Genomic DNA, 25,908 nt, shown 5'->3' with positions numbered 1-25,908 from the left:
AACTAAACAAAAAAAAAAAAAAAGAACACTGCCTCAGCCGACAGAACCACACACACAAGCTCCTGTAGATCATCTCAGGACTTTTAGGCCCTGATATTTCTGTAGCTTGCCTTTCACACAGGCAGTTCACAGCAGGAGATTGTGTTTGTTTTGGATGAAGGGGACGGCTGGAGTCTTTCATAATGGTGACTGTTTCTGTTCTATAACCAACATGTGGCAGTAAAAAAACAATATACTGCCCCGCTCACTTGTTTCCTGTTCAATGTTTCAGACTTGTATTTGCTACATTCACACATCTATGCACAGCCACATCACACAGACTTTTCCACAGGGCTGGTGGAAAAATATTCAGCTGTCTGCATTCACACACGAAGTCCATCTGTATAGTGTCTGGGTTTCTTACAGGAATGCAGTGCACTCTCCAGACATCATGACTAAGCATCCTCTTGAGAAGAAAACAGAATCTCTCCTCTAAATCATGAGACATCATCCAGCAGTGAAAATAATAAAATGAATATACATATTCATCATTAAAGTCATGAACTTGTAGGCATATTGGACGCACGTCTGGATGTATGTATCTAGATGTGTGTGTATTAGGGGTGTAACGATTCATCGATGAATGGATTCATATTCCTATGATCTGACTACATGGATCTGTGCTTGGCAAGTTGGCCTTCTGACATATATCGATCTAACATCGTTTTAAAAGGTAATAAATAGATTGTATCCATACTAGGAAATAACAATTAAGCACAGCAAGCTTTATATGGATGTGGTTTTTTTTACACTTTTAATGATAAATACGTTAAACGTTACTCAATTCAGGCTGCCTGTCTGTGACGTCATCGCCACACGCCAGCAGACAACAAATCATAGCATGGCTGATGGCAGAGGAGAAGCCGGCGAGCGAGAAATGATCAAGCCACCATTGCGGTCCAGCGTGTGGAAACACTTTGGCTTTTGCAAAGACAGAGATGTTCTAAAGAAGTCGCTCGCTGTTTGTAGGATATGTAAAGGTCAAGTAAAGTTACCATGGCAACACTACAGCTCTATCCAACCACCTACTAAGGCGCCATGGGATTTAACACAACGCCGGCCGTCCAGGCGCCTCTTGCAGCGTTCATCAAGGTAACATCAGCTCTGCAGAAGCCTCAGGCCTCTCCAGCAGGTTTAGTCAGAGACTAGGACAAAACTCGGCTCGGGCCAAAAACATCACAACAACAGGAATCTAGGACTGTCCAGTATCAAGGGATTTATCTCACAGTCACACCGGTTGAATTTTTGAATCGATTTCAAGTCACTGAATCGTTTCGGATCGTATCATTCTAAATGAACCAATATCCTCCTTTAATCGTATCGGCAACCACGGATCGTGATACAAATCGAATCATTGTTAAAATAAATCATTACACCCCTAATACATATGTAGGCATACATACAGATTTGCAAGACAGAGGTTTATATTATGTAGTATTATTATATAAAGCAATAAGTAATCAGAATTCATATTAGTGATGCAACAATTTATTATTATTATTATTATTATTATTATTATTATTATTTTGTTTTGTACTTAACATTTGTTTCTGTCTTTTTGTTTTTTGTCGCTTGTCATTATTATTATTATTACTTATCTTTTTTAAATGTTCGAAATAACCACTTTCAAATCAAATCAAACTTACAAACACACAGTAATTAAGCAACATTATAATAAATCAGCCAACCATTATAACCAGGGCCAGAAAGACCATAATAAGAAACTGTTAATGTGGCGGTTTTTAACCCTGCTGAATTGTTGAGCTGAAATGTTTAAAGGATGTCATATAATCTAAACTACAGGCCAGTCAACAAGGGTTTCTCTTTAGTATGCATGAATCTATGAGTTATTTAACGTTTTCTGCTGCGTGTGTGTGTGTGTGTGTGTGTGTGTGTGTGTGTGTGTGTGTGTGTGTGTGTGTGTGTGTGTAGAAGACATGTAGAACTAATAGTTCCTACACCCACACATATTTAGCTACGAAGCTTCTGAAAGATTTTGTAAAGGTCCCTCTTTAGTCAAACATTAGCAGCATACAGAGGCTGAGCAACCACACCCCACATATAATAGACATTTGTACAGGCTTATTAAGTTCCTGCTACTGACCCTTCTCCCCTACAACAACAAGCACCTGAGCAGGAGAGGTTGCTGGGAGACTTCCGTCAAAGGTGGCTTGCTGATGGTTAGAAATTGCCAATTAATGGCGTTGTCAAAGTGTCAATCTGGGCTGATTTCCACTGAGTCACCAAGCAATCTAAAATACTTATTGAAGAAGAAGGTGCTCGGAGAAGGAGGGGGCAATGAGGGAAAGAGAAGGGGAAAGTTGAAGGGGGGGGAGATCAGAAACAATTACTCCACCAGGCCTTTTCTCTCAATGTCAAAGGCATTGCTGCATAATTCAGTCCGGCTGGCAGGCAGAAATGTCCAAAAAAAGGGGTCATCAAAGTGTATTGATTCAATGATGGCACCCCTTAAAGGAGCAGACTTCTGGCTCGTAAGCCTGCCTCTTTCTGTTACAGGGGGTAGCTCATCCTAATGGACAAATGACATGATCTGCAGTTTTCAGTTAGGTACAAAATTACACTGTTGCAGGGGAAATCGCCATCCTGAAATCTGTGCACTGCTGCACTGTTAAACACTTCAGTGGAGGTAGAGCTTAAGCTAGGGCTGGCCGATAATTCCATAACAGAATTATTGTGATATCATTTTTCACGATATAAATATAAAAACATTTCGATGAAAAATCTATATAAATAAACATGTAATTACACCCCCAGCGACTTAAAATGGAGGGGGCGCTAATGAGTCTTATCGAGACGAGCGACATCAACACTAAAAAAACTCAAAACCTAGCAGCTCAAAGCAGAGTAGTTAGTCTGACAGAGTCGACCCTGCGTTAACTATTAACTTCATACACTTCATTAAAGCTACTTTCAGGATGTGGGTAAAGGAAGAGCACAGAGACAACTTCTACTGTGAACACGTTTAATGTCCACCACAACCGTAGGACAACTGAACACTGAATAACCGTGATGCATTCACTGCACTGTGGGAAACAACATCACTCTGCTTCTAACCCTTAGTAATCTTAAAGGTGACATATCATGCAAAATCGACTTTTTAATGGTTCTCTACCTGAAATATGTGTCCCTGGCATGTCTACAAACCCCCCGAGAATGAAAAGAATCCATTCTGCCCCTGTTTTGATTTCTCCACCTTTCTGTAAATGTCTTCAGTGTTTTTGTTACGTCACAACGACATCCGGTCTGTGATGGAGTCAGAGCTTGGAGCTTGTTCAGCCCATAGACTGTATAAAATACAACTCAACCCCTCCTCTGTTTTTCATCCCCTGCACACATGTGTGCTAACAAGGAGCTTAGGAGGGAGGCATGCTAGTTGTAGGCTGTCTTAATAAACACAAAGGTCGGTTTTACTCCCCACGTCTGCAGATTTGAAGATCTAGTGGATGATTTTAAGTTTTCATGGAAAAGTGCTAGCGCTAGTTAGCATAGCAGCATAGCTACATGTTAGAAGCTGTGTACCAAGACACACGTCGACATACTGACAAATAAAACAACAAGAAACACAGAATCTGTGACCAATCCTTCAGAAAGGTCCTGCTGCAGGCGCCTCTCCGTCAGGATCAGATTCTGGATTAGGTTCAGAGGGTTGAAGTAACGTGGTCTGTGAGCAGCCGTGTATATTCAGCCAACATGTAAACATTAGATCAACGTGCTGGAGAACCGAGGCCACATCCACATCCTGAGGGGGCGTGGTCAGAGAGAAAACCGACCGTTCTGAGCAGGGCTGAAGAAGAGGGTTTTTCAGGCATGCCAAAATCTGATTTCAAAGTGTTTTTTTGAGCATAAACTTTAAAGACATGTTTTGGGGACCTCTTAGACCAATATATATTGATGAAAAAAGCGTGATATGTCACCTTTAAAAGGGAGAGCAAAACTCAAACAATGCTCTATAAACTGATACACAGTACACAATGTTATATATATTTGTTGCAATTTAAATCAAATTATGGAAATTACCTCAATCTGAGGAAAATAAGAATCTACAAACTAAAACTTGACATAAATTGATCTTACATTAAAGACCTGCTTCCTGTTAGCACCGTCAGAAATGATGGATTCAAGAAGCTCATCAGAAAACTAAATCCAGATACAAACTAACAAACTGTCTACAACTTTCATTCAGGAGCAAATATGTAACTTTACATTGAAATGAAATAATGATATTGATAATTATCAATATTGACTGACATGAAATATTTCATCGTTATAGCATCATTTTCAATATCACCCAGCACTAGCTTAAACCCAATTGTTTGGCAAGTAAACACACTGGTGAACACGCCATGCCGTTTATTTTTAATATATATTGTAGCATGGTGTGCTTCACTGAAACGTGGCTGCATCAGGATATTCCTGACCACAACGTCTCCATTAACGGCTTCCAGACTGTCCGGGCAGACTGGGATAGCACCGAGAGCGCTGTGGGCCTCCGAACATATTATCTGCACAGGGAGATCTCACATGTCATAGCGGTAGCTGTTTACATCCCCCCTCAGCCAACCAGACTACGGCATCCAACGTTCTCAACGCTGCCATAGCCAGACTCCGGACAGACCACCAGAGTGCCCTCTTCCTGATCTCCAGACAGACCACCAGAGTGCCCTCTTTCTGATCTCCATACAGACCACCAGAGTGCCCTCTTCCTGATCTCCGGGGACTTCAACCATGTATTTATTTTCTACATAGCTTCTTATTGTATTTGTATAGCTTATTGTGTATAGAACAGCTGTAGTGACTGAATTTCCCCAACCTAGGATAAAGAAAGTATTTCTGATTCTGATTAAACCAATCCCTCTGAATGCTCTTTGTAACTTTCCAGTTGGGCAACATTAAAGCCACCAACAACTTCAAAAATAAACTGAGGGGAGTTTAGAGAAGGGAGCTCATGTTGAAACTCTCCCTTATCCCTACTCAACAGTCTCCTGTAATCACAACTGTGTTTCAGTCAGCATTTGCACTCCTCTCCTTTGCACATGAAGGATGAGCAGCATCTGCTCAGTATGGCTCCTTCATATCCTCTCGACTTTCAGGGAAAAGGGGTTTGACTCTGCACGCCTGTCACCAGGCATCATCGTTTAAGTCGATTTAACGCTCAAGAAAAGAAGATTCAGTTTTACCGACTTTATTGAGAGGCAGTACAGAGAGTAATGGCAGATTTATTGGATTGCCATGGTAACAGTCGGACAGAGTGGTTTCTCTCTTCCTCTGTTTGTATCTCTCAGTGTTGAAAAAGCTGAGTTATACGCCTCTACAGGTCTACTGCGGGTCAAAATGCTGCATTACAATGACTAACTGCCTTACTTCTTTACATGTAGATTTCTGGGACACTTAACATACATTTTACATGTGCTAACTTTACCATTTACTCCTTTCATTTAACCCTCCCTCCCTTCACAAACATGATGACCTGATGAGAATTGTTTCCAAAAGGATCAATCTATTAAAAAGAACAGCTTCTCTAAATGTCTTCTTTCAATACACATCCACCACAAGTGAGAAAGATAAATAAGGCTCCACTTTATCTTTGTGTCCCCACCACTCTATGATCATCTAACATGACCCGAGTTACCAGCACTGACTGCTACTCACTGCAGTTCATATCATCACATATCTGTAGCTGGAGCTGACAGCTACATCTGTGTACAGTCACAGTGACTGGTACAATCATCGGGAACAATCAGTGAGCATCTGGAGGCAACAGAGCTATCAGCTCCACCCCTCACCCCCGCTCCACGTCCTGAATGATGGCCAGAATGCTGTGGGAGCAGGGTCAACTATCCACAGACAGCATTCCCAAAAACACTGGGACAGAAACAGAAAACTACAACAGGGAGGAACAGCTTCGCAACATGTCATGTGTGTCATTAAAGAGCTGGTTGACAAAATATTAAGAAAACAAACGGACAAAAGAACAAACGATTTTGTTGGTTGTTTAAAAAATCCCTCATATCCAAAATAAATTACACACTGACATTTTAAAGCTTATCTAAACACAGCAGCCAGAGTAAGACTTAACAATCTAGTTATATGGTAGATTTCCCTTTCTAATCTAGTTGTGTAAATAAAATAAGGAAGAGCAAGGCCATGGGGGAATTCTTCTTCACAGCCTGAGTATTGTTTAGTCAGACTCTGACTGTTGGTCCAAAGGCTGTTTTTACTGCACAGGCAGAACATGAGACAAATGTGAAGAGATTTAATTTGAGAAGAAAGAAATCTTTGACATCTCTTCTCGTGTGCTCTGAAGTGTGGACTGCTTTGTTTCTTTTTTATATTCAAAGTTAAACAGGGGCAAAAGTCTGATGCATCATTAAATGAGGTATTAATCATTACATTGGCCAGTGTCAAACTAACCCTCCTTCCTTTACACACACACACACACACACACACACACAGAGAGAGAGAGAGAGATGATTAGCCTTATAATGCCTTATAGGGCTCAGAATGGCTTGTATCCGTGCTGCCTACAGTATACATGAGTCATAGTAATTAAGTCCATGCAGCCTGTTTACTTCAGGGCTGAATGCATATACAGCAATCTCACACTCACTGAGTGTCTGGCTGGGAATAATTAAAAAAAAAAAATCTTTCTGAAGCATACATGTGACTTTATGAACATTTTTGGAGGAATTTAAATTGAATATTGACACAAATGTAGCTAATATCTAGTTAATTTTGCGTGCTTGGTTTATAGGGTGGCAACATGATAGAGGGTTTGTTTTTATTAGTTCAGACATGATGATATAGAAAAGCAAACTCTGGTTGATACACTTTTGGGAGTTTATTCCAGATTTTTCAGATCATTATGATTAATCTACTCTTATTCATGACTTTTATCTATGGTTAAAAATCAATTTAACCAGCAGTTCAGTGAAACACCTTTGTTGTTCACAGCCAAGCGGCAACCTCAACTCTTAAAGCTAGGGTTGGTAGTCACAGAAAACTTGCATGGATTTGAATGTAGCAAGTCCTCAGGACTCTGTCTAACCCCTCCCCCCTTGCCCTTGGAGCTCCTCCAAAACGACGCCCCTGCTCACATGCACGAGCGCCGCTGATTCAATACCATATGATTGTGACTGATTCAAAACCGGTCCTCAGCACATGGTTTGTGTTTTGCTGGCTGCAGAAACACCGGAAAGCGCATACACAACAATTCAAAAAAGCCATCCATAACTAAGATCAAAGAATGTGCCTTACTTTATGATATAACTGAGAATGATCACGGTACTACTTGACCATTTCCTTTTGTTGTTGTCTTTATTTTTATTTACATTCATGTTATAAATGCTGTCATTGTCACCATTCACTTCCTTTATCACTTGGAATACAATATTCACTGTTGTTATCATACAGAGATCTATTCTGAGGTGGGGTGGGTTGGGGTGGGTGTCACCATACCTTCTTTTATTTTTTTCTGTGTTTTACTTTATGACATGCCTTGTCTTGTCCCATACAGTTAATATTTCATTGTGCTGCATATCTTTAAAAAAAAAAAAAAAACTTTGATCGCAAAAAAAAAAAAAAATTTAAAAAAGCAGATCTTTACAGCAGAAAAAAAATGAGTGTAGTCTGGATAGCTCATTTCTCGATCGGCACACACTGTACGGGGGGGGAACTTTTTCCTAACGCTGCAATTTCAAAGATATTGAGATTACGAGTCTTCCAATGAGAGGCACAGCTGACTTGATTGACAGGCGGGAACACTGTAGCTGTTGGCGAGGAGGCTCAAAGCCCGCCTCTTTACGTCACAATCGCTCGACAGCAGCAATATGGCACAAAAGCCGATCTTTACAGAAGAAATAAACATGTTTACAGCCTGGTCCAAGAAACAGTTTGGGTCTGAGTAGCTCATTTCCCTATCAGCACACACTGTACAGGGTTCATTTTTTTTAAACTTAGTATTTTCTCAGATATTAAACTTGCAAGATTCGCCTACATAAGGACTAGGGCTGTCAAAATTGCTCCAAAATGACATTTGAATATTCGCTCCATAAAAACCCATAGGTTCGAACCATTCGAATATCTATATTTGCGCATTATGTCAATAACAGGTGGACAAACTAATACAAGGAGACAGAACTACTTGTATGGGTATTTTTATATAATATTTAACATGCCTAAAACATACCTACACATTACAAAACAAGTAAATGACCTAATGGCCTATACCGTAACACTTTGAAGACCGTAGACCTCTCGCTCGCCCCCCCCCCCCCATCTCGTAATGCGCTGAGTGAGTGCTGAACAAGACTTGTGCGGGCAATTAAAGGTCCCGACTCTTGTCCCTAATATAGGCAGGCTTCATTCAGTGATTGAAGCAAATATTATTAACATTAATTGAAATTAAAAACGAAAAAGTAGTCCACTTACATTCTTGGCGCTTGTATAAATAAAAGAGGAAAAACTGCATTTTATCCCAGTGTCACTGATTGTTGGGCTCTTTTAGTCCACTGTCAATGTAGGGTCTTAGGCCTGACAGGTTATTTGCCAAAAACACAAGACAGTCCACATGTGAAGAGGCCCGATCTCTTTTTTCGAATATTAATTTTCACAATCAAATCTCCATTTTTTTTTAATACTCCAATATATATTCGAATTTAGAATATTCGTTGACAGCCCTAATAAGGACATGGCTGACTTGATTGACAGGCGGGAACACTGTAGCTGTTAGCGAGGAGGTTAAAGCCCCGCCTCTTTACATCTCACCCTACGATCGGCTTTAAAACAGCACTCAGGAACAGATGGATGACGTCACAGACGCTACGTCCGTTTATTTACAGTCTATGATCACAGCTTTACACATAACTGAAGTATAAAACACTTCACTTCTCTTCTGTGACTCTGTAAAATGCTAGATAGTAAATAGAGAGCAGCTTACATGCACAGTGATAGTCTGACTGCTTGGTTCTTAAATGATGAGGATGAGTTTTTAGCACTTCCTTTTTATCTCATTTATAAAGAGACTTGTGTCTGTGTCCATGTCCTGGCAGCACTGCAACAGAATATAATGTTTCTCTTGATTTGCTGTAATGGTACTCACTCGGCTTACTAACCCAATAATGTGCATCCAGTCAGAGAAATCATAGACTTGTTTGCTCATTAGCTTTCAGATAAAAGCATTGAATGGTTTTCTCCATTCAATGCTACCATATCAAGCCAGCACTGAGAGTCACAGGTCACACACAAACTCCACAACCAAGAGATCACAATATGGATAAGATTTTTACATACTGCTACTTTATTTAACATATAGCGTATTCCCTTTAGTATAGAGCTGGGCAATAGAATGGAAGACAGACATTACTACAGTGCTGCTCTTTTGTCCCTCTATTCAAGCAGATTATGGCTGGTTAGACGGCAGACAGACTATTCATGAAAAAAAAAAAAAAAAAGAAGTTGCTGAATGAACTGAGGAATCGCTTTCATGATATCTTAATGAGGAAACGCTGGAGGAAACATAAGATGTTAAAAGTCAACGCAGGAAATTAGCTCAACAAAATAAAATACATTTCTAAGATAATAAAACACTAAAATATTAAACAAGTAAAATAAACTTAGATGCTATACTTATAAAAGTGACTAAAATTTAAACTACATAATACATAAATTAAGCTAGGTGAAATAAAGTTGTTATAAGAACAGTCTGCTGGTCTTCCACAAGTACTCCTTAAACTAAGGAAACCATAACAGGTAAATACTGTGGCATCATGGACGTAGTCTCAGTGATGTCAGTGGTTTTTAAAAGGTGTCATGAGACCAATGATTGAATTGCTGCCTCAACATAACGTTCAAAGAATCTAGAAACAGGCAAAGAGGTGGAGCTGAGGCGGGCCTGGCAAACCGTTCCACAACTTTAATATGAATGAAACGGACAAGTCACCAAAGAAACTGACTCACAGTGCATTGCGCATGAAAACAGGCACAAGCTAGCAAAATTGATCTTTGTGCTAGGCAGAGAAGATGTTTATTTCCATCAACATTTTGTTCATGGGACCTCATGGGGGCTCTTGGCTTTCTGAGCCATCCTCAGAAGGACACTTCTGAAACTGCAGGTTTTATGAGCTACTCCACTGGCTCCATTTTTCAACCACACACAAGAAGACAGGCTTCATGATTCTAACTTAAACCTCACCACAGCATGTTTTATGAGGTCAATGCAGCTCAACAGAAAACAGATAAGCATTCAGCACATATCTCCCGACTGCATTACTCAAGGGAATAAATAAAGCAAAAATCAGTGGTCCGGTGAATTTCTCCTGACGATATCATAAGGGCTTTAATATGTATATTCTTTTATCTCTTCTCTTCTCTTTCAGCAGGAGTTACATTTTCTCATCCTCTGTGTCTTAAGACATTTTTCACTTTAATTGAGTGGGAGCTGGCCAAGGACTTTTTATCAACCCTACTGTTAGCTGCATAATTTTATGACATTTATATTAATGCACCAAATGGGAAAGCATCAATTAGCATAGTGCTTGTTCCTAAGTTGTTAAACATGACTTATAGTTTATGTCTTCCTGTATGGTCCATTTAAAAGCTGTGTTCATTGTAGATTTAATGAAATGTTAAATCTAATATGCTTCACCAAGAGGTCTGTGTGTCCATAGCACAGAGGGACCGTCCATAAAAATCTCATATACCCATGACAGTATTTCAGGCATGATAGCCACAGTATGTTCAAGGGCATTCCAAGTGATGCCAGCTGCACAATACTATGAATACTTAGTTTATCATTTATGTGCTACGGTGAAATAGTAATAATATTGTATTTGATAAATCAGTGAAGAGAAAGAGTGAACAGCTTACACTTTTGTGATTATATTTGGTAATTGAACCCTGTGTGCACCAGAAAAAAAAAAACAGTACAGGCCTATAGCCAAGTATATTACATTGTGATCACACACTAGCTTCCCACATGTAAACACACACCACTATGCACAACCTTGATGTCACAACTGCCAATGAAGACCACGGTTTGTGTGTCTGTGTTAGATTGTGGAAGCTTATTTTGCCCATATTGCTTTTACCTTTCATTTTTATGGGGCATTCAAGATTTCATTTTTGCCATTAGCAATCATAAACTAATAACTATTTGGGGTCAACCTATCCCTAATAACATAGTTTTAATGGTTTGAAATATAGGCATTGGTAAATGGTAAATGGACTTGTACTTTTACAAGCACTCAAAGCTCTTTTACACTACTCGTCACACTCACCCATTCACAACACATTCACTCACTGATGGTAGAGGCTGCTATAGTAAGGGACCATCAGTGTTAATCTCATTCATACACATTCACACAGTGAACTACAGAGGGAGCAGTTTGGGGTTCAGTGTCTTCAGTGACTGCAAGAGCTGGGATCAAACCACAAACTTTTGAATTGATTGACAACTGACTCATCCCACTGAGCCACATCGTTTGGACATTACATTTGGATGTTCACAAAAAAACAGGGACATGTGATGTTTTTCACATGTTGATCCTCAGCTGTGGGTATCTCTGCTGGCTTGTTTGTAGACCAACCCACGGGGTCGAATCAAGAAACATCAGCATACATGTTAAAACACAGATCACACACACAAGGGATCCTTTGAACCCCCCAGAAACTACACTTATGAATGCAAGGTTTGTTTTAAAGGTACCTTAGAGACACATTAGTTCATACATGACTCTGCTTTGTTTAAATTACACCGTTGACAGTTGAAGAAATGGGTCAACTCTGCATACTGTAACAGAAACACATACGTCAAACTAAAATATTGACTTCTTCTTGTCTTTTTACACTCATATTAATCATTAACAGTAAGCCTGTATTATAAGATATTCTTTTAAATATATATATATTGTTTACCTGATGTCTCCCCATATGGCTTTGGTGGTTTGATAGTTTCCCCGAAGCTGACAGTGGCCTTGGTGGTGCTCAGCCTCTTAGGCTCAGGTGTTGTCACCACAGTAAACGTCCTTTGGGAGAGCCTGGTTGAAGTGCTAGTGGTTGGTGCCACTGAAGTAGTTGAGACCTTGGTGGACAGTGTTGCGTTGGACTCTAGTTTGCTATCGTCATCTACGCTATCTGTTCCTGTGGGTCCCCAGTCGATAAATCCAGCCACTGTTGTAGTCCGGCCCTCCTGAGACTTGTCGTTTTCCCATTTGAGCTGCCTCCTCACTCTGAGTAACAACCTCATGGTGTCTCCTGTACTCCCGCTGGATAAAGCTGCTGGAGAACCAGCTTGTACAGCCAAAGGATTACTTGTCTCCTTTGGAGAGTATCTCAACTGGCACTCCTTACACGCTGGCTTCCAGTGCACTTGACCCTTCACTTTTGGACCTGCACCTGCCCTGGTGTCTTGGGGTGGAGGAATAGAGTTCAGGAGGCGGCGAGCCAATGGGCTTACTGTTCTCCAGTGAAGCTTGTTGGGCATGTCCCAGAGAAGCTGCCAGCGAGGTCGTGAGCGAGGCACCGGTTTAGGGGTGAGTTTGATCCCAAGACCCTGACTGAGGGGGCTGCAGACAGAGAAGTCCAGAGTGAGGTGGGTCATTGCCAGCAGAATCCACACCCGGTGCCCCACACAGCTGCCTGGCTTTGTAGCAGATGGACTGCAGAGAATGGAGAAAGTAAATGAAAAAAAAAAAGACTTTAGATCAAGACAATTTAGGACATGTTTAAAACACACAAAGCCTATTAACATGATACGGACCCTTGAGTCTAAAATAAAGTATACATATATATATATTAGGGGTGCAACGATACACAAAATTCAGTCCGGTTCGGTTCGATACGTTTTTGTCACGGTTCGATACGTTTTCGATACAGAAACAGAGAGATGTCCATGCCTTTTTTTTACTTGTAGTTTACTGAAATTACCAACATTTGTTTCAGCTCAAAAGCACAGTTCTTAAATGAAATGTATCAGGGGCAGCTATACCTGACACATGTTCTGTTGTGCATGGGGGGTTGCGTGTGTGTGTATGTGTATGTGTGAGTGTGTGTGTGTGTGTGTGTCTGTCTGTCTGTCTATCTGTCTCTCTGAGTCTGTCTGTCTGTCTGCGATACAGAGAGCAGAGGAGAATTGTGAACGCGCGACCATGCAGAGACAGAAATGACATCCCGTCATGTAAATAAGATAAATAACATCAGGATATTTAGTCTGTTAAATAAAAGAACAAGGTATAGACCTGATCTATGAGAGAGGGAACCTTACATCACTTCTGCTTTGACTTCCAAGGGGGGGCGGGACCCGGCGGGTGACCCCCCGATATACCGGCAGGGAAAACACTGTCCGGTATCAGGCTGAAGTCTTACACAGCATGCAGTATAAGACCACAAGTAATGTATATACACACTTTAAAACCACATCACACAGTCTAGCATCATTATCAACAAAGCTGCACACAGCTACAGGACCACGGAACAACTCTGCTCTACAACCAAAGAGGACACTCGTGCTTCCCTCTTGTGCGGCCGTGCGCTCACACACACATACGTGAACATATGAACCCAGCAGACCCTCGTATGGTGAAATATAGATTTCCATATGAAGCACAGTTAAAACAAAAGTGACCAGCTTGGACTGAATGGATGTGGGAGGAGCGCGCAGTTCAGTGGACCTGCGCTCGACAATGCAGTCTGGAGGAGTCAGAGCAGATCCTCTGAACTTTCAGCACAGAGCGCCTCGTCAGAAGTTGATCAAATAAATATAAAATTGCGTATTGTTCAGTTCATAGGGCGTACCGAACTGTGACCACTGTATCCAACGGTTTGATACAGATACATGTATTGTTGCACCCCAAATATATATATATATATATATATATCCCCCGCCTTCAGTAAATGCCTTTTGTAGAGATTCACATTATTCACCCTCAGTTTGCACTCTTGGTAAGCTTTTACCCCATATGGTCTTGATCTTCATCTCAATGGAGCTGTCATAATAACAGGCTATGCAGAAGGCCACTGTAGTAATGGTGCAGAAGTCAGACACAAAGTGAAAGTTGTACTCTTTGCTCTGAGCTGTCAGAAGCAGTGTGGACTTTTCAAAGTAACAGTTTCATATCAATCCAAGGATAAATACACTGACATACAAGGTCAGGCCTGGTTTAGCTGATCATCATATTCTGCATTATCTCCCTGAGACACAAAGTCATCTGATTCCCAAAGGGCAATTTGATTATGCAGTGCAATGATCAGGGAGGTAACTGGCAATGCTGGCAGAAGACACTGCATGACAAGTATATTCCAGAAATCTCCCCTCAAATGATTATTCCATCAATGTATTCAGAAGCAAAGTGTGTCCCAAAATGTCCCTTTCTTACTGTAAAGACCTGCTCATCATCAAGATTGCAAGGTGATAGACAGCCTGGCTATTCAGGATAGGAGCATGCAGTGGACTGATTTTTCAGACAACCTTCAGTGCCCCCTGGGACAAAGCTCCTCATTGATTGCTAAGGGAGAAACCTCATTATGGACTATCTTTCATCTCTGCTGTCCTTGGCCACTTTAAGCCCACACGGTGGACTAGTGTTAAACGTATCAAAGAGGCGATGACAAATGGAAAAGTGTGAATGGGTTGATCCCATAGTCAACAAGCTTCGTTATTACAAGTCTCTAACTATTGTCTAGCTGTCCTGTAGCGACATGTAGCATAGGCAGGAGTGCTGGTATGTGATTTCTCTGAATGTTTGAAACAGTTAACATGTAGAGGTTGCAAAAAGCACAGTAACAGTTCAAACCTAATAGTTTAATAGATTGATAAATAGTAAGAAATGATATTGTTCGTCTTTTCAGGTGTATGGTTTTCTGCAATGTGCAGACCACAGCCACATTCACAAATCATGAGAGACAGAGAGTTGCACAAGGTGAGTCCTTGTACCTCTCTTGAGATTAAAACAACTGACATAATGAAAGATTTGATCAGTAATGCTAAAATAGCTTGGAGTAATCCTTAAACATCCTTGATTGGGTCTGATACAGATCTTTGATATTGGATTGTTTTAGCTCAGCTAGCAATGCTTACTCACTTCAACATCCATACAGAACACACAGTTTATGGCAGAACACAATAACAATATCAGATATACTGTATGTGGCTAAAAACGGACTAACATAACAAAGGTGACCGTTTTTGGACCACAGAGAAGTAAAGACGCATGAGTGGAAAAACCTGACCTGAAATGACCTCTTTCCAAGGTGCTGTCAGGGAAGATAAATAAACACTTTAAGGGAGGGTGCTGACTCAAGAGAAGTTTTGTTGTTCAAGGAGGGCTTAGGAAGTTTGTATTTTCTTGTGAAAGCTGCATTTATTTTACTCAACAAACAAATGTCCTCATGCTCCTTTTGCATGGAGCTCAGCTTAAATGTGGTGATATTCAGATGTACAAACAATCAGACCTTAAACTTTAACATTTTTGTGTTGATCACTTTAGTTTTCACTAGTCTTCACAGGTCTTTATATACTCTCCACACTTCTCACTTGCATTTAGGAGGATCAGCCAGGACAAAATTGAAAATATATTTTAGAATGGCATTTTAATTGAGCCATAAATGGTGATTGATGCAGTCGTAAAAGGGGAGTGACAAGGTCAGTGTAATATTGACAATTAAAAGTACGGGTAATAATTCCTCTTGTAGTGCTTGGGCCCTGACCTTAGACTGTAATGCTGGCAACTTCATTTTCAGGTCAAACTGATACATTAATAGGCAAAGAATGGGATTCCACTGATCCTGAATATTTCCATACTGTAGGAAGATAGTATGGTGCTGTGAACTGTCTAGTGGCATGCTCTTTTAAGCACTCTTAAAGTAAATCTGCTTATTAAGCTCACTGTATGTGTGTATCGTGTGTACATCTTTATGGCTCCATAAGTAAACTACTACTAACTACTAACCAACATGTTAAGTCTCCCACACATGGCTTCTTAGATTGATCAGAGGGTAAATCACTAGGCATAGAGCTACGAGGAGGAGAGCTGGTATAAGAAGACAGAGGTTTATGGAGAGGAGATAGAAGCTGTGTCTCTCCTCTCTCATCATGGGCAACGTGTGATCTCTGGATAATAAGATGGACGAGCTAACAGGACTAGCCAGGAGTCAGACGGAGTTTCAGGAATGTAGTGTAGTGAGGACAGTGCCTGTGAGTTTTTCAAAATACCAGGAAAAACTTTTATCAAAATGAAGGATTAAAAACTCCTCCCTTTGAGGTGACCAGAGACCAGGTCATCCCCAAAAACAGACATATCTTACCCCCCTTTTAACACTTCGAACCATAAATGATGACACAGGAAGAGCTGTCTCCCTGTCCAGATCCCCTTCTCCTGGTGTTTAACTTTTTCCAGATGTGTGCAATTAAATGCTTTCTTCATCAGAAAAGGACTTATGGACATCGCCAGGAGAAAGGACGATAAAAATGTAATACAATGAATATTTAACAATGTTGGTTTGCTGTGTTATGTGTTTTAAACTGCTCTTAACAAAGATGCACCCAGACATAGATGCACACTCAGAGACACTCACACACACACACAGACCCTTATTTGTCTATCTAAATCAAGTCTTAAATACCTTTCTCTCTCCCACTCTCTGAGAGACAAAGTTTTAGTCATTTTCAAAATGTATATTAACACATGATTTTATCATTCTGAAGCAAAGATAAAAACTTTCGTGTTGAGACTTTGATAAAAATATTGAAATCCCAGAGTTCTACGATGTATAATGACAAAGTTATGAAACATGTTTTAATTGTGTTTTCTTCCATGTGGTCAACACCGCCATCTAGAGGAGAAGACGTGGTAGATGTTGTATTGTGTAAACCCTGTGTTAGAAGTTCTGTTAGTTATTTTAACTTCTCACAAGTTCTGAAATCTGCATCCTAAGATAACGCTAATCATTAATGAGAACTCATCTTTGACATTTAAGGTACGATGTATTTCCCCTGTGTCAGAGATTACTTTGAATTGTTTGATTATGAAGAATTGTGCTTACTGCCATTTATCTTTTAAATCCATGACTTGCTTTAATCGAGGAATATGCATTGGTGATAGCTGTAGTGATATGTTTATATTAACGCGATATTTCGAGAGAAGTTTGCACGGTAATTAGAATACAAATCCTTTATTCAGAGGGTGTTTTAAAAGTTGCAATCAGAAGGATGAGGCCTCTTCCTGATGCTCTTCTTTCTGGCGCCCTTGTCAGGAAGCTCCGCTGCCAGTCCTAAATACTTTAGGCCCCCCCTTAATTTCTCTTTTGTCCCTCTTGGCAATTCTAATTTTCTAGAAACCTTTTCCCGCTGTGAAACCAAACTCAGCGTTGATAATTTTACTGTAACCAAAGTAACTTCTTTAAGTTTATCTTTTATTCGACTAAAGTCTATTTTTCTTTTAAGAACGTTTTTATTATTTCCAATCTTTTTACACTAAAGCCACGCACAGCAAAGCAAAGCTTGTCTTTTTGATAAAGCCATTATTCTTAGTCTACGAGACTTCTTTTTATATTTTTGACTATGAGTCATCACTCCCACATCTGACGCAACAGAACCAAGACGGTCACTCTGGGCCAGCCGATTCAAATCTCCTCTTCACGGCACCATCTCTCGGTTCTTCGGATGAAAATCTGGCGGACACGAAGACAACACGCCTAAAGTGGAGAACTCCTCTGGACCCATCGGAGAATAGCTGATGGTTCTGAATGACAGTAAGACTGTTCCTGAATTTCTGTGGTTGAAGTTGATTTAGGCTTCATTCTGAAAGTCCCACAGTTTTACTATATTTCCAAATCAGAGATTTAAATTAGTGTCTAAAACTCTGTTTTAAAGGTGACATATCATGCAAAATTGACTTTTTAATGGTTCTCTACCTGAAATATGTTTCCCTGGCATGTCAACAAACCCCCCAAGAATGAAAAAAATCCATTCTGCCCCTGTTTTGATTTCTCCACCTTTCTGTAAATGTGTGTGAAACCAGCCGTTTCAGACTTCAGTGTTTTTGTTACGTAACAACAATATCCGGTCTGTCACGGAGTCAGAGCTCAGAGCTTGTTCAGCCCATAGACTGTATAAAATAATACTGAATCCCTCCTCTGTTTTTCATTACCTGCACAAATGTGTGCCAACAAGGAGCTTAGGAGGGAGGCATGCTAGTTGTAGGCTGTCTTAATAAACACAAAGGTCGGTTTTACTCCCCACGTCTGCAGATTTGAAGATCTAGTGGATGATTTTTATTTGTCATGGATAAGTGCTAGCGCTAATTAGCATAGCCACATAGCTATATGTTCATAGCTGTAGCTGTAGCTGTAGCTGTAGCTGTGTACCAAGACACACGTCGACATACTGACAAACAAAACAACAAGAAACACTAAATCTGTGACCAATCCTTCATAAAAGGTCCCGCTGCCTTTCTGGCAGAGGTCGGTTTTACTCCCCACGTCTGCAGATTTGAAGATCTAGTGGATGATTTTTATTTATCATGGATAAGTGCTAGCGCTAGTTAGCATAGCCACATAGCTACATGTTCGTAGCTGTGTACCAAGACACACGTCTACATACTGATAAATAAAACAACAAGAAACACTAAATCTGTGACCAATCCTTCAGAAAGGTCCTGCTGCAGGCGCCTCTCCGTCAGGATCAGATTCAGAGGGTTGAAGTAACGCGATCTCTGAGCAGCCGTGTATATTCAGCCAACATGTAAACATTAGATCAATGTGCTGGAGAGCCGAGGCACATTCACTTCCGGAGGGGGCGTGGTCAGAGGGAAAACAGAGTGTTCTGATGAGGAATGAAGAAGAGGACTTTTCAGGCATGCCAAAATCTGATTACAAAGTGTTTTTTTGAGCATAAACTTTAAATACATGTTTTTGGGACCTCTTAGACCAATATATATTGATGAAAAAAGCGTGATATGTCCCCTTTAAATAACTAACTAAATTGCTATCACCAAATCATACAGTAGTGTACTACTAGCTATCCTTGCTTAAATGTACATTTGTCTGTTATTCACCGTTCATTATCTGCCATAATCATATATTCATTATCTGCCATAATTATAATATATTCATCATTCTATTTACATTAAACTTCATATATATTATAAAGGATTTTGTCTGTATATTCATTTAGAAGCAGGGTGGACCAATGTGTTTGTAAATAATTCACAACTTCAGATTTAAATTGTACAAGATTGGTCAATTTGGTCAATCATTAGTGTTCAATTTTCATAATTGATCTTGGCTGCATCAGGATATTCTCAACCACAACGTCTCCATTGATGGCTTCCAGACTTTCCGGGCAGACCGGGATAGCACCGAGAGCGCTGTGGGCCTCCGACCATATTATCTGCCCAGGGAGATCTGACGACATACTGGTAGCTGTTAACATCCCCCCTCTGCCAACCGGACTACGGTGTCCAACGTTCTCAACGCTGCCATAGCCAGACTCCAGACAGGCCACCAGAGTGCCCTCTTCCTGATCTCCAGACAGGCCACCAGAGTGCCCTCTTCCTGATCTCCAGACAGACCACCAGAGTGCCCTCTTCCTGATCCCCAGACAGACCACCAGATTGCCCTCTTCCTGATCCCCAGACAGACCACCAGATTGCCCTCTTCCTGATCTCCAAGGACTTCAACCATGTATTTGTTTTCTACAAAGCTTATTATTGTATTTGCACAAGTTAAGTAAGTTGTGTATACAGCAACTGTAATGACTGAATCCCCCCCCCCCCCCCCCTGGGATAAATAAAGTATTTCTGATTCTGATTTATTTCTTAAGGCCTGTAGCTAAAGAATGACTCGCAAATATTTGCTGACAATACACTTAATGAAAATATTGCTTGGAAGTAAACCTCACAGATGGAAGATTAAGTGCAGTATTCACAGAATCAACATACCAGATTGCTCTCTGGTGGAAATGTGTCCTATTTTATTGAGCGAATGTTTCATCTCTCTATCAGTACTGACTTTGGTAAAGTTAAATCTCAACAATATGGCAGAAAATCCCTTCAGTGGAGATTGTGACGTCTCCTGATTCTTGGCTTATGGTGATCCTGCCTCACAGTTTTATTAACACAATGCACAGTCCTCACTGTGCCTGCGGGGGGAACAGGCATACACATTTAGATGGAAGACATTTGAAGAAGCAGCATGTTAGCAGTGCATTGCTTCTTTCCATTTTATTAACAGAGCACTGGGGGAAGTTAACATTCAGTTGAAGCTACTGTACATGCATTATTTGGCAGTATTTTGTGACCCAATAAGCTGCTTTCAAGTCCTGGATCTCAGTAGTCCATACTAAAGCCTGACATACATGGAATGAAATTACTTTGTGAATTTATTCAGCAAACTGCTAATTAGCGCGCCTGTTGGCCTGGTTTGAAGGCCAGCTTAAGGCTTGCTGGAATGATGATTTTCACCAGGACCTGACAGACAGATGAAAGCTGTAGCCTGAGATTCTGCTCACAAACACAGCAGGGAGGGAAATCTCTGTGCATTGCTCACATAAACCCTCTTCCGCCATCAAAATACACAGACACACCATATTTTGTCGTGTGTCCTGTTTGCTGTTACACCACTTTTTTTCAGGTACCTATTGATCCTGCTGCTATCTCTCAGCTATCCAGTTATAGCAAAAAGATAGAGATTCTATGTATGAGTGAGGTGTGTGTGTTTGATCCCAGCCTCTGTTGCCCTTCATCATGTCCAAGCCAAGTAGAATTTCAACAGAAAGCCAGTGACATAACAGAATATGTAAGATGTGATATTCAGAGCAATATATTTGGATTATACTTTGTGAAACTGCACTGGAGGAGAGTTCACCAAGCTTGACTTTTCTCTCTCCACTGTGCCAGTTTAAGCTTTTCTATATTGAGTAAATCTACTTCCAACTTAGACTGCAGCTTCCGGCAAATGCCACTGTCACAGGGGTTAGGATTAGGCCTTGACAGGAAAATTAAACACATGATCTTAAAGAAACCACATTTATAGGACACAATTAAGGTTTCCCATTCCATTAAACTGCTGGCACATGGCCTGTAAGCTCTGATATATTCTGCTAAATTTCATTTCATACTTATGCATGAATAAATAATGTTCTTTAAGTATGTTTACAGCATGCCTATAGTCAAAGAGACTGTCCACAGGGAGTATTTAAATGATTAGAATGAAGTTTAAAAAGAGTGGAGCTGATGATTTTCCAGCAGAGTTACGTACATTTTTATGATTTCCTGTCACTCCTCTTAAAACACATGCTGCACTGCTGCGCTCACAGGGAAACATTAGACTAAGTAATCCATTGCACACATAACTTAATACCATTTACCGGCCCTTGAAACTGGAAGCCTCACATAACCAACATAATACCTTCAAAAGGCCACATTGAATGAAGAGTGGCCTTTGAAGTCTATAAAAAAGATTCACAGCATTATCCTGAATTAAATGCTTGAGCAAAGGGTGGGAGCGGTTAATAATAAAAAAAAAAGAAGCCATTCATACAGACGGCTATGCCCTGACGATACAAGTTTATTTGCATAAGAGGATGTTGTCCACATCCCACATGTCAGAATGTTGACATGTGGGATGTGAGCAAAATCCTCTTATGCAAACAACCTGAATCGTCTTGTTAGAAGGGCTCTTTTGTGGTCTGCACTGTTTTAAGATCACTAGGTTTCAAGTGTATTGTTTTATTGTCTTTCAGGATCTGTAAATTCAACCACAGCAGCATTTGAGGGCCCCTATCCGAAGCTAGACAATGACTAAGGCACTCAAATGTAACGTCAGCTCCTCTCCCCTCAGGTAGGAGGCTGCGGAGCATCAAAAGCAGAACCAACAATATGAGGAACAGCTTCTTTCATGAGGCCGTAAGACTGCTGAACTCTGGTGGTGCTCTGTAGTCTCGCCGACCTCAGCCATAGAGAGTCTGACATGAACAGTGCAATAAAACGGACTACCTCAAAAATGTGCACATTGTACATTTGCACATTCAATTGCACTATTACATAACTCAGTCTATTCCTCACATTCACACAATATTTATATTTATATTTTTTTATGTATTATTGTTGTCTTCTTTTTTTTTATCGTGTGTTCTTATTGTGGTTTTATACGGGACCTGAGAAACAAAAATTTGTTCCATCTCATGCGACAGCTTGTGTTGGTATGACAATAAAACCTTGAATCCTTGAATCCTAAAGAGCTTAGAATGAAGACTTGAATGTATAGATGTACCTCAGTGGCAACAGAAGGCTGTAATCCTTCTCATTAATTACCTTCTCTGTGCAGCCGGCAAAAGCCCTAATTGCCTTATCTTGGTTTCAAAATGAACTTCATTTTTTCTGCACTTCTTTTAATTGCACAAAAAGCTCTGTATAGTTGGGTTTAGTTTAAGCATTTGAGAAAAGCAGCCCTGAGTTCCAGTCAGACTCAAGTTTGGACAGATTGAAACCCTAAATGCAAAGATCTCAAAGTCATCTTCCACCTGATGTCTGACTTGATGATGACACGCGTTATCTCTGATCCTGGTTATTTAAAGAGGTAGGTGATAAAGAGGTGTAGAGAACTCAGAAGCCTAACTTAGCTGCAAGTTCATATTATTAAAGAGGAGCTTACTGTAAGCTTGGAAATGGCAAGATGAAACCATGTTAAAGAAATGACTTAATGACAGCGCTCGGTTAGCTGTCTGCTGTTAAATTTAGATTAAAAATAACCTGAGTTATGGAAAATGTGTGATGTTGTAATATGGAAATAATAAAAAACATATTCAACAATAATTTTACATAATTAATTCAACCTAAAATATTTGGGATGACTTTTATATTCCATGTCATGTAGTCGTGTAGTTGACTGTTCTTTCAGAAGGTTAGCTCCCATTGGTCAGTGAAAAAGCAGTGTGATCATAGCAGGAAGAGAACCTGCTCCAAACAGCTGCACACTTTCTTAACAAACAGCAACAAGCTTTCAGGATGAATTATTCACATCATATCAATAGTTTTCATATGGTTTTGATTCTTGTCATCATGGGCTCCTCGTACTATCTACTGTACTGTCAAGTGTGTATATGATGACATGTTTATACATTTGCATAAAGGTTATCACTGGCTGCCCTCGGGGCCGGGTTTCCCGGGGTTCCCTCGCGGTCCTCTTGGGGGGGTGGGGTGGTGCGCAGCTGGGGGGGGGTGTTACCACGGCAGCCATTGGGGTGTCCCTCCATGCCCCCGCGGCCTGGTCCATCAGTCGCAGGGCGTGGGTGGGGGGCGTGGGTGGGGGGAGTGGTCGGGCCGTCTGGGGGGGGCGGGTGGGATTGGCCCTGCCGCCTCCGCCCTCCCCCCGCTCCGGCGCGCCGGTTGGTGGGCTCTGGTCCTGGTCCTGCCCGTCTGCCTGGCTGTCTGCTCCTGGTGCCGAGCCCCCTCGGCCCTGGTGGCTCCTTTGGCTCCGTCTTGGGGGGCTGTGGGGGCGGTGTTGTGGGGGTGTCCCTTGGGGGGGCTGCGGGATCTCTCCCCCCTCGCCCCCCTTTCCTCCTACTGGGTGACCTGGGGGTCGCCCTGGGTGCTCCGGCGGTACCTGCTTGCTTCCGGTCTGGGTCCTTGGCTTGTCCCCTGGCCTGGGTCTCCCGCGGCGGGTTGGGTCCTTCGGTCTGACTGCTCTCGCGGCCCGGGTGCCGAGCCTTACCGCTCGGCTGGTCTGACCCAAGTGGTTTCATCTGCACCAGTGGTGGTTTTTATTTTTTTTGGCCCACCTAGGTGTGCACGCCCTCTTTTACAGAACATGATATTAGCTGCCAATAAAAGATAGGCCAGAGTTCTAAGAGGGATGGTGATGGTCGCATGCACACAGTCACAAGCACAGAAGAAAAAGGTTTTCTTTCTTTTCTTTTGCTGCAAGAATAAATTGCATTAATATTTGACAGTTTGTGACAAACATGACACAAACCAGAAATATATATGCAGACAAGAGAAAGAAAAAAAAAAGAAAAAAAAAAAAAAGAATAAAAAAAAAGAAAAAGAAAGGTTATCACTTACAACCCCGTTGAGACACCCAACGACTGAGTGGCATAGCTCCAACAATCTCTGTGTTCCAGAGATAACACCGTTAGTGGTAAATAGATATACAGTCAGTATGTTTCTCTAAATCAAGGTGACACGAGAAGGTCAAAGGTCGGCAACGTCAACAGTCTTCAGGTTGATTTTTAACAGGGAGATTAAACTCTGCCTAGTTCACCATGATTTGTTCGCTGTTTGCTTTCTCATCACCACAAAAAATGTCATAAAAGCTCAATATTTCACAAGATCTAGACTCTTTATTTTACTCACAACAGATTAAAACAATTTACCTCCCATTGAGCATGACCCCGGTCCCACCTAGTTTGAGGTCCATCCCCAATAGTTTAACAAAATCCAGAGGGAAATACTGTGCCAATTCTAAGCAGTGGAAGGCTGTTTGGATCTGTGCTCAGTGAGTTTATGTGAATTCATCAGCATGATTTGGTTCGGGGTATTAAATCATGCATGTTCATGAGTTTCAAGCTGCTATGAAATTCCCATGATGACCCGAGCCTTAATCATCCTCTTACTCATAGTTCTCAGTCACCATTGTTTGCTTTAAATCACTGTGTACTAACATGGCTGTAATCTCTGTGTATTGACTCAATGTTATAACTCCTATCATGATTATGTATGAAGTCAGCAGTGATATGATGCAGAGTTGTGTAACCTCTGTGTGCTAATGCTACATTGAGCAGCACTGCTCAGTTGCTTTATTTAGCTACTGTAAGTCTCTGCAGCATAAAGAACACTAACTGAATATTTAACAGGATGCAGATACTGGAAGTAGCATTGCTGCTGATTAATAGTTAGTTCTCAGACTGAACATAACGGCAGCCTGCAACTTACAGTTACTACTTAACAGATTTTTCTGCAACTTTTTTATTTGAGACTTATTTTCCAATTCAATCTCTTGGTCTATGAATTTTGCATTTCAAATATCTTGTTTGACAAGACAATAGTCCAAAATCCAAATATATTCAGTGTCCTAAGACACAAAAGATCAAGAAAAGCAAATCCTCACCACTAATAAGCTGAGACTAAATCGGTGCATTTTTAATCTATTCAGACCCTTTTCAGACAGTTTTGTTAACCATTTCATTTCCAAGGAGGAATTTGGTTACTCCTCATCACATGTCAAGCATCTCGAGGGAAGAGTTACTGTAACATCTCAGAGGAGACTCATCAAATAGTAAAGCTTCCAACATGCCAAGCATCCTGAAAAAAGGTGTGCAATGCCTGGTGCCTGATGGTTATGCTCCTCTCTGAAAAGATCAAAGTAGTTGAGTGCTGTGTTAGCTATTACACACAGCAACTCTGCAAACCATGTGCCAGTGGAGCAGAGATAAGCAAAGAAACAACGAGCAGGATACGGTCTCTGTGAATGAGGGCAACTTAAAACACTCTTCTGAAGCCTTTTTTAAATGCTTCTCAAAGCTGCAATGTTTAAACTAGAGTAGGAAGGCAAGCTTTACAAAAAGTGGGAAACAGTTAGGAATACATTAAAGGAGCACTACACATAGGAACTATTAAGAACGTCTAAATCTAGAGCCCAGTTTTTTCCTTATAGTGTACAGAAATGATTGTCATGAGACTATAAGGGGCTAAAGAGGGATTATCATAGTCTTTGAACTTATCCTTCGCCTCATGTTAGATCTACTAAAATGAAACCATTATCTCTACAGCAAAACACATTTTGTACCCTGTTAGTGTCTCGTTGCATCTATACGGGCCCACTCCTTGTGTCATCATCACACTGTGATGTGCACTTATG

The 25,908-nt window shown here is 40.9% G+C and overlaps 1 protein-coding gene across 1 annotated transcript in view; it reads right to left on the bottom strand.

The window, feature by feature from the left end:
* ajap1 (adherens junctions associated protein 1) overlaps positions 1-24,468 on the bottom strand; it is a 40,602-nt gene extending 16,134 nt beyond the window's left edge. The window contains exons 1-2 of the mRNA XM_034696658.1: positions 24,425-24,468; positions 11,971-12,713 (exon numbers count right to left, since the gene is read on the bottom strand). Coding sequence (XP_034552549.1) covers positions 11,971-12,713; positions 24,425-24,468 — 787 coding nt within the window. The remainder of the gene's footprint in view (positions 1-11,970; positions 12,714-24,424) is intronic.
* Between the last annotated feature and the right edge of the window lie 1,440 nt (positions 24,469-25,908).

Source organism: Notolabrus celidotus, chromosome 11, assembly GCF_009762535.1.
Source record: "Notolabrus celidotus isolate fNotCel1 chromosome 11, fNotCel1.pri, whole genome shotgun sequence".
Taxonomy (NCBI): Eukaryota; Metazoa; Chordata; class Actinopteri; order Labriformes; family Labridae; genus Notolabrus; species Notolabrus celidotus.
This window is presented reverse-complemented; position numbering and strand designations above follow the sequence as displayed.